The 16,795-nt window shown below is 34.8% G+C and overlaps 1 protein-coding gene across 2 annotated transcripts in view; it reads right to left on the reverse strand.

The window, feature by feature from the left end:
* The window catches only part of ADAM32 (ADAM metallopeptidase domain 32), a 164,095-nt gene that overhangs the window by 126,732 nt on the left and 20,568 nt on the right, over positions 1 to 16,795 (reverse strand). For both annotated transcript variants that reach the window (XR_010939495.1, XM_067721529.1), the window contains exons 3-5: positions 7,831 to 7,892; positions 4,154 to 4,229; positions 910 to 986 (exon numbers count right to left, since the gene is read on the reverse strand). Coding sequence is in view for 1 of the 2 variants with exons in the window: in XM_067721529.1 (XP_067577630.1) it covers positions 910 to 986; positions 4,154 to 4,229; positions 7,831 to 7,892 (215 nt within the window). In the remaining variant the exon portion in view is untranslated. The remainder of the gene's footprint in view (positions 1 to 909; positions 987 to 4,153; positions 4,230 to 7,830; positions 7,893 to 16,795) is intronic.

Raw genomic sequence — 16,795 nt, forward strand, 5'->3', positions numbered from 1 at the left:
TCTGTTTTGCACTGCAATGATTACATTGCTTGCATAAAAAAAGGATACATAATCAGTAATTTTATTCATAAAAATAAAATTCAGCAGTAATTAGAAGGCATTTATGAATTTTGTTTATGTACCTAGTCTGAATAAGAAATTAAAAGCTAAATTTTAAAGAGTAAACAACTTTTATAAGTATTCTTTCTTGAATACAGGTAACAGTTCAAGTGACTACTCTCTAAAAAACACATTTCAGAATTCCATGTAAAAAGCACTGAGTAAAATTCGTTTGTGGAAACAAGGCTCCTACACTACAATATGAAGGTGAAGAATATCCTGACAGAATGGAAAACTCTCCAAGCACTAAAGAGGAAACCCTACAGTTCTTAGAGAGATTAAGATAGTGATATTACTAGAAAAATGAGTACCATAATAATACTTATTTGTTTATATAGAAGTGCTTCCTCTCTCTGAAGATGATTTCCCTTTGTGAAACAGCATGCTTTGTTTATTTATTTTTACATCTCCAAACACTAGGCCAGTAGCTGGTACACGGTAGGTATCAAAAATACTCTATGTGCTGAAAAAATAAGCTACCCAAAACTCAGCTCTTCCAACTTGCTATAGTCAGACACGTTCAACTGTCATTTCTGTACTAAAGAAGAAACAAGATACAGAGCAAAGACACCAGGAAATCTAAACCTTCAAGAAGTTAGACATGTCTCTGGTCAGTGGGGAAAGTAAAGGGAAATCAGAGAAGAAACATATTCAGAGGAAGAGATTATTATTATTATTATCATTATTCACTGAATAACCTCCACATGGGAATCCTCTACCAGCTCCACACTTAGTATAAACTAACAAATTCTCTGCAGACAAATATCATAACCATGGTGTTTGCATATTAATGACAAAAAAATACATAACCTCAGTCCAGAGCACGTGCTAAGTGTGGCAACAGAATTCAGATATCCTTCAATATATCCTTGGTAGTAGCACTGAGTCTGGGGGCGAAAATATAAAGTGGTTACCTAGGAGTTGACAAAACTTTCTAATGATTTCTTAACTTTTTATACTTAATAGAACTTTCTGAATATTTTTCACAGGCTATATACAGTTTATATCAGTATCGATAAAGTGACATTCAGAAAAAAAGTCTCCCCATATTTGCCACTTTCACTATATTAACTACTCTTTTCAGATCAATACTTGGGATTATTATTTTACATCCTGCTTCCAAAGTTTTATCCCGTATTTTACGTAAAATTATTTTCCAATATATAAATTTAGGTCATCGATTAAAAGACAAAGATTGTGAGTATGGATTTCCTTTAAATTCTGATATTCTGCTAAAAAGAAACATCTAAAATTTAAGGGCACAAAAAGATTGAAGAGCTAGAAAAAGATAGACCACACCCACACAAACCAAACGGATGATTCTGAAGCGATACTAATACAGAAAATGTAGACTTTAAGGCAAGAAGCATTACTAGAGATAAAGAGGGACATTTCATAATGATACATGAGTTTCAATTCACCAGGAAGATATAAATATTCCAAGTTTGTATTTATTTAATAACATAGCTTCAAATACAAAAAGCCAAAACTGAAAGAATAAAAAAAAATGCATAATCATACTAAAAGATTTTTAATCACATACATTTCTATAACTGATAAATCTAGCATTCAGAATCTATAGAAGAGTTGAACAGAATGTTAACCTAATATAGGTAAAACCCTACTTAAAAACTATATATAGGACTTCCCTGGTGGCGCAGTGGTTGAGAGTCTGCCTGCCGATGCAGGGGACACGGGTTCGTGCCTCGGTCCGAGAGGATCCCACATGCTGCGGAGCGGCTGGGCCCGTGAGCCATGGCCACTGAGCCTGCGCGTCCCGAGCCTGTGCTCCGCAACGGGAGAGGCCACAAGGGTGAGAGGCCCGCGTACCGCAAAAAAAAAAAAAAAAAAAAAAAAAAAAACTATATATAATATACTTTTTTTTTGCACAGAGTTCTTTTCTTTAACCATTTTTTTTATTGAAGTGTAGTTAATTTACAATGTTGTGTTAGCTTCAGGTGTATATCAAAGTGATTCAGTTATACATACATACATACACCTATATATGTATCCTTTTTCAGATTCTTTTCCATTATAGGTTATCACAAGACACTGAATATACTGTGTTGTACAGTAGGTCCCTGTCGTTTATCTATTTTATATGTAGTCATGTGTATATGTTAATCCCTAACTCCTAATTTATCTCCCCCTCCAGCTGCCGCTATCCTTTCTGGTAACCGTAAGTTTGTTTTCTGTCTCTGAGTCTATCTCCATTTTATAAATAAGTTCATTTATATAATTATTTTAGATTCCACATATAAGTGATATCATGTGATATTAGTTTTTGTCTTACTTCACTTAACATGATAATCTCTAGGTCCATCTATGTTGCTGCAAATGGCATTATTTCATCTTTTTTTTATAGTTAAGTAATATTCCATTGAATACACTTTTTTTTTTTTTTTTTTTTTTGCAGTACGCGGGCCTCTCACTGTTGTGGCCTCTCCCTTTGTGGAGCACAGGCTCCGGACGCGCAGGCTCAGCGGCCATGGCTCACGGGCCCAGCCGCTCCGCGGCATGTGGGATCCTCCCAGACCGGGGCATGAACCCGTGTCCCCTGCATCGGCAGGCGACCTCTCAACCACTGCGCCACCAGGGAAGCCCAATACACTTTCTTTTTAAAGAACATGTAACATTTACCAAAATGAAACCATATTCTGGGCCATGAAACACAAAAACAAATTGTAAAGGACTGAAATCACACCAAGTTCAGTCTCTGACCACAGTAATTAACACAGAGACACAGCAAACATCATCACAGACAAAATAGGAGAATTATATAATTTCCAAGACAGTGCCATGAATTTTGGTATAAATCAATGTATGTTTTCTTATTAACACATGCCTTTATGTTAGAACTATGTGGAGAAGGAAGGAGCAATAAAAGGAAAGTAATGGTCCTTTCCAATAGAAGTGAAGTAACATATTTCAACAATTCAACAAATTTTTATTATATGCTATGTGCCAGGCGTTTTTCTAGGCACTAGGGATGCATCATTGAATAAAACAGACCAAAAGCTCTGGTGAAATGAAGATTATACTGCACTGAAAAAACAGAAAATAAATAGATAAAATATATGGTACATCATATATTGATAACCACTATGGAGAAAAACAAAACAGGTAAGTTAAGAGAGTAATAAGGTTAAGAGTGCCATTTAAAACAGGGGTTAGTCAAGGACTAACAGGATGGTTTTGAGCAAAGACCTGAAGGAAATGAGGGAGAGAAACATTGTATCTTGGGAAAGAGCAAACATCTGGATCAGAAGAAATAGAAAGTGAAAATTTCTTGAAAGGCGGACATGTCTGGTATGTTTGAAGAATAGCAAGGAAACCTAGGCGACTGGAACAGAATAAGCAAGGTAGAGAATAACTGGAAATGAGGTCATAGAAGTAAAGAGAACCAGACTGTGTAAAGCCTGTAGGATACTAAAATGACTTTGGTTTTCACTTTGTGAACGAGAAATCATCCCATGGAGGCTTCTGAACAGAGAAGTGACATGATCTGACCAGGTTTTAACAGGATTGATCTGGTTGTCATGTTGGGAACTGAGGAGGTGAGCAACGTGTGGAAACAGGGAGATTATTCCGGAAGTTACAGCAATAATCCAAACTAGATATGATGCTTACAGTGGTATCAGCAGATAGAGACAGAGGAAGAGGGTGGATCTTAGTACATAATTTGAAAGGTAGAGTCAATATGATTCATTGATGGATGAGACAGGGACTAAAAAAGAAGGAAAGGATTTCAATCTATGATTTCAGATTCAGTAAGATTTGTACTTGTTTTATTATTATTTAATGTATATTCATTTATTCAACAAAATATAAACTAATTAATTTAATTGTGCCTATGTTCTAGGCAGAGTAGAAGGTAAGTCAATCTAGTTTGTCTTTAATTTACCAAGACTTCAATAAAGCCTAATAATGGGTGAAATGAGGCATAAGTGGATCACTTAAATACATCCCCTGTGAATACAGTCTTCTGTATTAGGAAAGTATTCAATGTAAAAAGGGTTTTAAAAATCCTTGAAATATAAAATTTAAATCTTACCTGAATATTTGAAGAATGAGAATTCACAGATCCTTGATTATACAAATAAACCATGAAATTATCTGCTAAAAAAAATCTGAATATAAAAAAAGAATGAGAGAATTTTAAGTTATTCTTTTTGAAACATGTAAAGCAGTAGTCAGCAAACTTAAATCCCTCAAGCCAAATCTGACCTACCTTCTGCGTTTGTAAATAAAATTCTATTTGAACACAGCCATACCCATTCACTTATACATGGTTTATGGCAGCTTTCACGCTACAACAGCAGAGTTGAGTCATTGTGACAAAGATATTATCATGCTCAAGCCTAAAATATTTACTATCTGGGCCTTTAAAGAAAAAGTTTGCCAATCCCTGATAAAGGTAGTATCTTCTTTTGACCTGTATGTAATCTTTTTTCAAAGCAATAAGCATTTACTCAAAATAATTTTCCTATCTTATACTCCTTTAAAAAATAAGAGACTACAAGACAAAGATACGAAATGGGTGTAGGATTATGAGAGTTTTCTATTCTTTCATTCGTTTCTTTTAAATTTTTCTTCATTTATTTATTTTTTGGGGCTGTGTTGGGTCTTCGTTGCTATGCATGGGCTTTCTCTAGTTGCAGCGAACAGGGGCTACTCTTCGCTGTGGCGCGTGGGCTTCTCATTGTGGTGGCTTCTCTTGTTGCAGAGCATAGGCTCTAAGTGTGTGGGCTTCAGTAGTTGTGGCATGCGGGCTCAGTAGTTGTGACTCACTGGCTCTAGAGTGCAGGTTCAGTAGTTGTGGTGCACGGGCTTAGTTGCTCCGCAGTATGTGGGATCTTCCCGGACCAGGGCACGAACCCGTGTTCCCTGCACTGGCAAGCGGTTTCTTAACCACTGTGTCACCAGGGAATTCCCTATTCTTTCATTCTCTCTCAATTTTACTATTAAATATATATTACTATAATGAAGTGGAAGAGGATTCTGCAAAAGTCATACTAACCAGAACATAGGTGTTGAAACTACAAGTCTAAGTTCAACCTTCTCTGGTATCATTCCCTGTCCTTATTATGCTATTTTACTTATGCTTTCTCACCTGGTGCTCACTCCTCAATCCAATGTAATGTAACTAGACCACCCAGTCTAGCTTCTGCTGGGAATCCTCCATTAAAACAGTTGCCATAGAGATTACTAATGACCCGCTTGTTGTTAAATCCAAAAAGCAGTTTGAGTCACGTAAAGCTACTCTAACACACTATTGACCACACTCCCCTTCTTTAAAACATCTACTCTTCAACTTCAATCATACCATTTACCTCTGGTTTCCCTCATATCTTTTTGTCTACTTTTATAAGTCTCTACATCCGGATCCTTACTTCTTCACTTAAATGCTTCCATGGCTTCAATTCTGGTTGTTTTTCCTTCTCATCATTAATATTCACCCCCACCTCTGTATCTTGTTCATTTCTGGTGCCTCATTTGTACCTATATTAAAAAGATGGCTCTGAAACCCACACCTCTCTCACATGACCTGAACTAAATATAACTGGTTATTTGGGGTCTTCTGTGGTTTCATACAAATTTTAGGATTATTTGTTCTACTTCTGTGAAAAATGCATGAGTATTTTGATAGGGATTGGACTGAATCTGTACATTGCCTTGGTTAGTGGTATGGACGTTTTAACAATATTAATTCTTCCAATGCATAAGCATGGTATATCTTTCCATTTATTGGTGTTCTCTTCAATTTCTTTATCAATGTCTTACAGCTTTCAGAGTACAGGTCTTTCATCTCCCTTCGTTAAATTTATTCCCAGGTATTTTTTCTTTTTGATGCAATCGTAAATGGGATTGTTTTCTTGATTTCTTTTTCTGATATTTCATTACTAGTGTATAGAAATGCAACAGATTTCTGTATATTAATTTTGTATCCTGCAGCTTTACTGAATTCATTTATTAGTTCTAACAGCTTTTTGGTGGAGTCTGTAGGGTTTTCTATGTTACCCTACCATCTATAAATAGTGACCATTTTAGTTCTCCCCTTCCAATGTGGATGCATATTATTTCTTTTTAATTGCTATGGTTAGGACTTCCAATACTGTGTTGAATAAAAGTGGTGACAGGGCGCATCCTTGTCTTATTCCTGGCCTTAGAGGAAAAGCTTTCAGCTTTTCATCATTGAGTATGATGTTAGCTATGGGTTTGTCATAAATGGCCTTTAATATATAAGTGAAGGGGATTAAGAGGTATGAACTACCAGTTATAAAATAAGTAAGTCATAGGGATGCAATGTACAACACAAGTAATACAGTCAATATAACATAATTATATGGTTTGTAATGTATAAAAATATAGAATCACTATATTGTACATCTGAAAATAATATGATATTGTAAGACAACTATACTTCAATCAATCAATCTATCTATCAATCAAACTGCCACTGGACATTTCTCCTGGATATCCCCTGACGCAGATGTGGTCTCCTTCTCCTTCACTGCCCCACCAAATCTGTGCTACCACTATGTCCAATCTGTTACCTAATCTTTTTTTCTGCCACCTCAGTTATGTCTTTAAAAAAATAAATAAATCCTACATGGTCATAATTATACTTCTCATTATTTCCCATATAAGTTTCTTGCAATAGCTTCCTATGACTTCCTATAGTCATGGTGTCCTAATTATTATACAGGTGATTTCCAAAAACAGAGTATATACATGCTCTATCCATCTCCCAAGCTCCAGTCTCTCTATTTCTTACTACTGCTTATAGTTTCAATAAGATTCTCAAATATAATATGAGTTCTCTCTTTCCCTCTTATGCACTTGAAAAGTTCTTTGAGTGGTCATTTACTATTCTTCCCTTCTGTCTAAAGGAGTAGGTAGGTTAACACTTCTTTTACTCAATGCCATTTTGTGGCATCTAACAACACAATGAATCACTTGTTTATACTTCTCTCTTTAAGAAACTTCCTGTCAGCCAAAATACTTTGTTTTTTCTTCCTTAAAAAGCATTCATATTCTTCTTTTTTTCTCTGCTGAACATTTCTGAAAAAGTCATTTTCACTTAATACTTTCAGTTTCTCACAATTCACCTCCCCTTAATACCATGTAGTCTAGTTCTACACCCAAAATTTAACTGAAATCTACTTCTTGAAAGTTACAAATTGCTTCCAAGCCAGCCTTTCTCTACTGGGTTTCCAAGAGAGAATTAAACCCTACAGAAAGTTATTTAAAATATGTTCATAATTCTCTTAGGCATGGTATATAGCTGGTACTATTTTCCATAAATTATTCACCAGTTTCCAGAACACTGTATGATCTAATTTCTATATTAAATCCCTTATTTCATTTTCCTGGTGGTGAGCCTGCCTCCCTGATCAAACCCTAACTGATACAGTTACAGACTTACTTCTTTCTTATCACATCCTGCCCTGATTATACAGGTCCTGCTGGTTCTGCCAACTTAAGATCATATAGATTAATCTTCAGGAGACAAGTCCCTATTTTTCCTGTTCCTAACCCCCCTATTCACAAAAGACTATGAGGCATTAAGACCAAAAAATTAATTCACAGGAGAGCATCTGTCTGTTCATCTGAGACAACTAAAATTTTTAATAAACAAGTACATTATTTTTAACACTCTATTTTTATTATAAGTAAATAAATTCATATAAATAAAATTAAATCTAAAAGTAAAGAATAAAAAATTACCTTTGCCTAAGGTGCACGGTATACGGTTTCTCATCTATTGGAATAATATAGGATACCTGTTCCTAGAGAATACAGAACAACTGAGAGTGAAGACAAATGTAATAAAAGAAGTGAAACAACAATTTTACATCAACTAATCCTTCCATATAATGCTTAAAATGTCTCAGACTATGTGTGATTTAAAATCTGCAATAATATATCAAAAATGATAATATTTATTTATTATATTATCCATTCTTACTATATCCACAAAAAGAAGCCCAATCTAAGGAGCTGTACAGCACTAGAAAGCATATGTGACTGAATTTTAAACTCTTCTAAAAGAAGAGGCGATGTGCCATGCTGTAATGCCTACTCAGGTAGCATCACTAGGATAATAAGGTACTCTACACATCAGTGAAGCTTAACTTAATCCATTAGGCACAAAAATTATTTATTTTAACCATTTTCCTGAAATGTATGGCTTGCTTCCTATATTTTTAAACAGAAGACACTTGAACAAAATTTGGCATAGTTTTTTTACTCCATCCCAATTATTCTCAGGTTAAAACATGGATGGCAATGAGTTGCAATATCAGTTGGTCAGTGAACCTAAGTGATGAGATTTCATCTTGCAAAAGAGAACATGTGAAAAGCCAGAGTTAGATCATCATTAAAACGAAAACTTAGTTAAAGCATATAAAAACCAAAAAGACACAAATACCACAACACAAAAAAAGATAAGCCTTTCCAGATCTGTGAAAATAAGAAGCAACAAGGAGACAATACAAATCAAGAGATAATAAGGCAAGTTGTTAAAAGGTCTAGTAAATGATCAAAAATGAAACAGAAAGGTCAACATCACTGGTGTTATGAAGTCAAGTGGATACCATGTACCTGCTGCTATGATGTGATGAGAAGAGCACTTTACCTCTACGGTAATCTTCCCTAAAACTCATAACCTCAGTCTAATCATGATAAAACATCAGAGAAATCCAAACTGAGGGACGTTCTACAAAATATCTGACCGATATTCTTTAAAAATGACACGGTCATGAAACAGAAAAACAGAGCAAAGGAGACTGGGGAGACATAACAACTAACAGCAATGTAGTATCCTGAATTAGATCCTGGAACAGGAAAAGAACAGTAGTGGAAAAACTGGTGAAATCCAAATAAATCCTACAGTTTGTTAATAGTAAGGTATCAATGTTAATTTTTTAGTTTTGATAAATGTAATGTATCAACATGGTTATATAAGATGTTAACTTTAGGGCAAACTGAGTGAACATATATGGGAGTTCAAGGTAGCATCTTTGCAAATTCTTCATAAATCTAAAATCATTCTAAAAATTTTAAAGGTTTTTTTAAGTAAAACCAGAAATAAATTGAAGAAAGAAGCAAAACAGGTATATGTCAGATATAAGGCAGAAATACCAAACATAGGATACTGATACTGAAGCAGCAACATGTCCTAGCTGTAAAATTTACATGAGTGAAAAAAATTCCCCTTAGAGATCTGAATGCAATAACTGAACAGAGATGCTGGAGAATTTTTATCTCTTTCTAAAGTGGACCTGATGCACAAGTCCCCCAAAGTAGTTCTGGGATGAATATTTTTCTCAAAATGAAAACATAATAATTATTAAGTTATTAGTATACCAGATATACTCCCTCTAACTATACTGTGAGAGGTAGCATGACACGCATTCTCTCTGCAGACTATGTACAGAAAATGAGCTAGATCTTTAAAGAATGTAGAGGGGTTGATCAATGGAGGCCATAAGAGAATTTATTGAATAATACCAGCAAATATGTGTTTTAATTTTTAATAACAGACTTTCAATGATTAAGAAATTCGATCCCTTCTGGAACTTTTATTTGTAAAGTGTTACAATAATTTCAACACTTTCAGAAAACACTTTTCCTGTTCACTCACTCATATGGTTCCAAAATCACTCCTCTTCAATGGAACAGGATAGAAAGTCCAGAGATAAACCCACACACCTGTAGTCACCTAATCTATGACAAAGTGGATGGACAATGGAGAAAAGACAGTCTCTTCAATAAGTGGTGCTGGGAAAACTGGACAGCTACATGTAAAAGAATGCAATTAGGACATTCTCTAACACCATACACAAAAATAAAATCAAAATGGATTAAAAACCTAAATGTAAGACCGGACACTATAAAACTCTTAGAGGAAAACAGAGGCAGAACACTCTTCGACATAAATCGCAGCAATATCTTTTTGATCCACCTCCTAGAGTAATGAAAATAAAAACAAAAAAAACTAAATGAGACCTAATTAAACTTAAAAGCTTTTGCACAGCAAAGGAAACCATAAATGAAACAAAAAGACAACCACAGAATGGGAGAAAATATTTGCAAACAAAGCAACCAACAAGGGATTAATTGCCAAAATATACGAACAGCTCATGCAGCTTTATATCAAAACAACAAACGACCCAATCTAATGGGTGGAAGATCTAAATAGACCTTTCTCCAAAGAATACAAAGAATACATACAGATGGCAAAGAGACACATGAAAAGATGCTTAACAACACTAATTATTAGAGAAATGCAAATCAAAACTACAATGAGGTATCACCTCACACCAGTCAGAATGACCATCATCAAAAAATCTACATCAAAAAATCTACAAACAATAAATGCTGGAGAGGGTGTGGAGAAAAGGGAACCCTCCTACACTGTTGGTGGGAATGTAAATTGGTACAGCCACTATGGAGAACAGCATGGAGGTTCCTTAAAAAACTAAAAATAGAGCTACCATATGACCATATGACCCAGCAATCCCAGTCCTGGGCATATATCCAGAGAAAACCATAATTCAAAAAGAGACATGCACCCCAATGTTCATTGCAGCCAGGACATGGAGGCAACCTAAATATCCATCAATGGATGATGAATGGATAAAGATGTGGTACATATACATATATATATATATACACACATATATATATACACATATATACAATGGAATATTACTCAGCCATAAAAAAGAACGAAATAATGCCACTTGCAGTGACATGGATGGACCTAGAGATTGTCATACTGAGTGAAGTAAATCAGACAAATATTTGAAAGACAAATATCATATGATATTGCTTATATGTGGAATCTAAAAAAATGGTCCAAGTGCACTTATTTATAAAACAGAGTCACAAATATAGAAGACAAACTTATGGTTACCAAGGAGGAAGGGAGGGATAAATTGGCAGCTTGGGATTGACATATACAAACTACTATATATAAAATAGATAACTAATAAGAACCTACTGTATAGCACAGGGAATGTTACTCAATACTCTGTAATGACCTATATGGGAAAAGAATCTAAAAGAAGAGAGGATATATGTATAACTGATTCACTTTGCTGTACAGCAGAAAATAACACATTTTAAATCAACTATACTCCAATAAAAATTAATTTTCAAAAAACAATCATAGGATTCCAGGAAAGAAATATCACTCATCTTCACAAATCATATTTTAGTAAAGGTCTGGAAACCCTGTAGACCTTTAAGCATTGGGGGTCTCAGGAGAAGTAGATTTATCTGAATTTACAGTGACCTACATTGAGAATTTATCTTTCTGTTTAATAAAAACTATGGACTAGTCAGTTAGTGTCAGGTTTCCTAGAAGCAGGGTCTGAAATGAGGATACTTTTGTCAGTGCTTTTTTTAGGGAGCACTCACTGGAGGAACCTGCAAGGAAGTAAGAGAAGCAAAATAGGGAGGAAGATAAAGCTAAAGAAAATATGATTTCAGGGCTTCCCTAGTAGCACAGTGGTTGAGAGTCCACCTGCCGATTCAGGGGACATCGGTTCGTGCCCCAGTCCAGGAGGATCCCGCATGCCGTGGAGTGGCTGGACCCGTGAGCCATGGCTGCTGGGCCTGCGCGTCCGGAGCCTGTGCTCCGCAACGGGACAGGTCACAACAGTGAGAGGCCCGCGCACCCCATTAAAAAAAAAAAAAAAAAAAGAAAATATGATTTCAGGTAAATTCTAGCCTTAGCCTGATACTTCGGGGAAACTCTAGAGTAAAACTTGTGCCTCAGAGTCTTTCCCACCTGAGACAGTAGAGCTGGGCTTTTAGACCCATGTAACAATTAGGCACTGGCTGAAAGGTTACCCTGGGGGATGGGGTCGAGTAACTCCCAGGCAGCTCAATAACTGAAAGACAGTTCTCCAGAGAAGGTTACTAACTCTTGCAGTAGTATCTCAAGAGCCAGGGAACCAACAACCCAAACTGAAATTATAAAGGGATTATGGCCAGGGACTGGGGGTTGGAAATTATAGCTGAAAAGTTCCCAAACCTGAAAAAGAAACAGAAATTCGGATGCAGGAAGCACAGAGGACCCCAAACAAGATGAACCCAAAGAGACTACATCAAGACATATATGATAATTAAAATGGCAAAAGGTTAAGATAAAAGGAGAATTTGAAAGGCAGCAAGAGAAAGATAACTGGGAGCTTGGGATTGATATATATACACTAATATGTATAAAATGCATAACTAATTTAAAAAAAGAGAGAGAAAGGTAGAGTCATACACAAGGGAACTCCCATAAGGCTATCAGCTGATTATTCTGTGGAAACCTTGTGAGCCAAAAGGCAGTGACATGATATATTCAAAGTCCTGAAAAGGAAAACCTGCAAACTAGGATACTCTACAGAGCAAAATTATCATTTAGAATTGGAGGAGAGATAAAGAACTTCTTAGACAAGCAAAAATTAAGAGTTCATCAATATTAAACATAACATAAGAGAAACGTTAAAGGGTCTTTTCTAAGTGAAAAAGAAAGGCTGTAATAAGAAGTAAGAATCTACAGGAAAGGAAAAATCCCACTAGTAAAGGCAAATATACAGTAAAGGCTGAGGATCAACAACTTAAATAAGCTAGCATGAAGACTGAAAGACAAAACTGTAAAATCAAACATAACTACAATAATCAGTAATGGGATAAACATGAAGATATAAAATATGATAACAATAATTAAAAATGTGGGGGAGGGAGTAAAAAAATGTAGCTCTTTAAGAATGTGTTTGAACTTAAAGGACTACCTGTTTAAAACAAGTAGATAGAGTTATAGGTCAACATATATGAACCCCATGGTCACAACAAATCAAAAACCTACAACAGATACACAAAAACTACAGCAAAAGGAACACAAACATAACACTACAGAAAATCATCAAACCACAAGGGAAGAAACAAAAAAAAGTAGAAATACAGAGAACAGCTACAAAAAGAACCAGAAAACAAGTAACAAAAGGACAATAAGTACATATCTATCAATAATTACTTTAAATGTCAATGGATTAAATGGTCCAATCAAAAGACATAAGGTGGCTAACTATATTAAAAAAAACAAGACCCATCTACATGCTTCTTACAAGAGAATTGCTTCAGCGCTAAAGACACACACAGACTGAAAGTGAAGGGATGGAAACAGATATTTCATGCACATAGTGACAACAAGAAAGTGGGGGGTAGCAATTCTCATATCAGACAAAATAGACCTTAAAACAAAGTCTAAAACAAAAGACAAAGAAGGGCATTATATAATGATAAAGGGATCAATACAAGAAGAGGATATTACACTGATTGACATATATGCACCCAATACCTGTATTGGGTGCATATGTTTTTATATAAATTTTATATATTTTATTATTTTATATTTATATAAATATACAAAGCAAACATTAACAGACACAAAGGGAGAAATTAACAATAATATAATAATAGTAGGGGACTTTAACACCTTACTTACATCAATGAACAGATCATCCAGACAGAAAAAATAAGGGAACAGTGGCCTTAAATGGCATAATAACCAGTTGGACTTAATATATATCTACAGGAAATTCTATCCAAAATCATCAGAATACACATTCTTTTCAAGCACAGATGGAACGTTCTCCAGGACAGATCACACACTAGGCCATAAAACAAATTTCAACAATTTAAGGATAAAAATTATATCAAGCATATTTTCTGACCACAACGTTATGAAATTAGAAATCAATTACAGGAAGAAAAATGAGAAAAGCACAAACGCATGGAGACTAAACAATATGCTTCTAAAAAACCAATGGGTCAATGGAGAAATCAAAGAGAAATCAGAAAATACCTCAATACAAATGAAAATAAAAACATAACTTTCCAAAATCTATGGGATGTGGCAAAAGCAGTTCTAAAAAGGAAGTTTATAGAAATACAGGCCGACCTCAAAAAATGTGAAAAACATCAAACAACCTAACCTACCATCTAAAGGAATTAGAAAAAGAAGGACAAATAAAGACCAAAGTTAGCAGAAGGAATGAAATAATAAAGATCATAGAGGGAATAAATAGAGATCAAAAACAAACAAAAAAAGAAAGGATCAAGGAACCAAGAGCTGGTGTTTGTAAAGATAAAAAATTGATGAACTTTTAGCCAGGCTCATCAAGAAAACAAGAGGAGACCCAAATAAACAAAATCAGGCATGAAAGAGGTGAAATAACAATCAATATCACAGAGATACAAAAAATCATAAAGAGAGAGGGAATACTACAGTTATATGCCAACAACCTCAACAATCTAGAAGAAATGGACAAATTTCTAGAAACATACAAGCTTCCGAGACTGAGTCAGGAAGAAACAGACAATGTGAACAGACAGATCACTATTGGTGAAATTGGATTTGTAATTTTAAAGAACTTCCAGCAAGCAGAAATCTAGGATCAGATGGCTTCACAGGGGAATTCTACCAAACATACAGAGAAGAGTTAATACCTAACCTTCTCAAACTATTCCAAAAAATTGAAAAGGCTGAAACAGTCACAAATTAATTCTACAAGACCATCATCACCCTGATACCAAAACCAAAGACACTACCAAAAAGAAAATTACACCCCAATGCTGCTGATGAACATAGATGCAAAAATCCTCAACAAAATATAAACAAACCAAACACAATATACAGAAAGGATCAAACACCAAGATCAAGTAAGGTTTAGTCCAGGAATGCAAGGATGGTTCAATATTTGAAAATCAATCAATCTGATACACCACATTAACAAAAGTAAGCATAAAAATCACATATTCACCTCAATTAATGCATAAAATTCATCTGACAAAATTCAACATATATTCATGATAAAAACTCTCAGAAAAGTTGATATAGAGAGAACATATCTCAACATAATAAAGGCCATTTATGACAAACCCACATCTTACATCTACTCAATGGTGAAAAGCAGAAAGCTTTTCCTCTAAAATCAGGAACCAGACAAGAATGCCCACTCTCACCGCTCCTATTCAACATAGTATTGGAAGTTCTAGCCACAACAGTCAGACAAGACAAATAAATAAAAGGCATCCAAACTGGAAGGGAGGAAGTAAAACTGTCACTATTTGCAGATGATATGATACTATATAAAGAAACCTTTAAGTCTCCACCAAAAAACTATTAGAACTAATAAATGAATTCAGTAAAGTTGCAGGACACAAAATTAACATACAGAAATCTGTTGCTTTTCTACACACTAATAATAAACTCATAAAGAGAAAGCAAGAAAACAATTGTGTTTAAAATTGCATCAAAAAGAATAAAATGCCTAAGAATAAACATAACCAAGGAGGTGAAAATGCTCTGAAAATTATAAAAGATTGTTGAAGGAAACTGAAGATGATATGAAGAAATGGAAAGTTATCCTGTGTTCTTGGGTTAGAAGAATTAATATTGTTAAAATGTCCATACTACTCAAAGTAATCCAGAGATTTAATGTAATCCTTATCAAAATACCCATGACATTTTTCACAGAACTAGAACAAATAATCCTAAAATTTATATGGAACCACAAAAGACACCAAATAGCCAAAGCAATCTTGAGAAAGAAGAACAGAGCGGGAAGTATCATGCTCCCTGACTTCAAACTGTACTGCAAACCTACATTAATCAAAACAGCATGGTACTGGCACAAAAACAGACACATAGATCAATGCATGAGAGCAGCCCAGAAATAAACCCATGAACTTCCAGTTAGTTACAACAAAGGAGGCAAGAAACAATGGAGAAAAGACAGTCTCTTCAATAAGTGGTGTTGGGAAAACTGGACAGCTACATGTAAAAGAATGAAATTAGAATATTTCCTTACACCATATAGAAAAGTAAACTCAAAATGGATTAAAGACCTCAATGTAAGACCAGAAACCATAAAACTTTTAGAAGAGAACATAGGCAGAACACTCTTTGACGTAAATTATAGCAATATTTTTCAAATCTGTCTCCTAAAGCAAAAGAAACAAAAGCAAAAATAAACAAATGGACCCTAATTAAACTTAAAAGCTTTTGCACAGCAATGGAAACCATCAACAAAATGGAAAAACAACTAGTAAATGGGAGAAAATATTTGCAAATGATACAAGCGATAAGGGATTAATATCCAACATATATAAACAGCTCATACAACCCAATAGCAAAAAAAACCCCAAACAACCCAATCAAAAAATGGGCAGAAGACCTGAATGGACATTTTCCAAAAATGGCCTATAGATGGCTAACAGGCACATGAAAAAATGTTCAACATCACTAATCATCAGAAAAATGCAACTCAAAACCACAATGAGATATCATTGTTATACACTCAATGTTATAGATATTCATTTGTTTTATTTTTTATATTACACATATAAGTGATAACAGAGAATTTGTCTTTACCTTACTGACTTATTTCTCTAAGCATAATACCCTCTAAGTCCATCTGCTTTGTTGCAAATGTCAGAACTTCATTCTTTTTTATGGTTGAATAATATTCCACTGTATGTATATGTATGTGTGTGTGTGTATATCTTTATCCCTTCATCTGTTGATGGACACTTAGGTTGCTTCCATATCTTGGCTATTGTAAATAATGCTGCTAAGAACATTGGGGTGCATGTAACTTTTCGAATTAGTGTTTTCAGGGGTTTTTTT

The sequence above is a fragment of the Pseudorca crassidens genome, chromosome 21 (genome assembly GCF_039906515.1).
Source record: "Pseudorca crassidens isolate mPseCra1 chromosome 21, mPseCra1.hap1, whole genome shotgun sequence".
NCBI lineage: Eukaryota > Metazoa > Chordata > Mammalia > Artiodactyla > Delphinidae > Pseudorca > Pseudorca crassidens.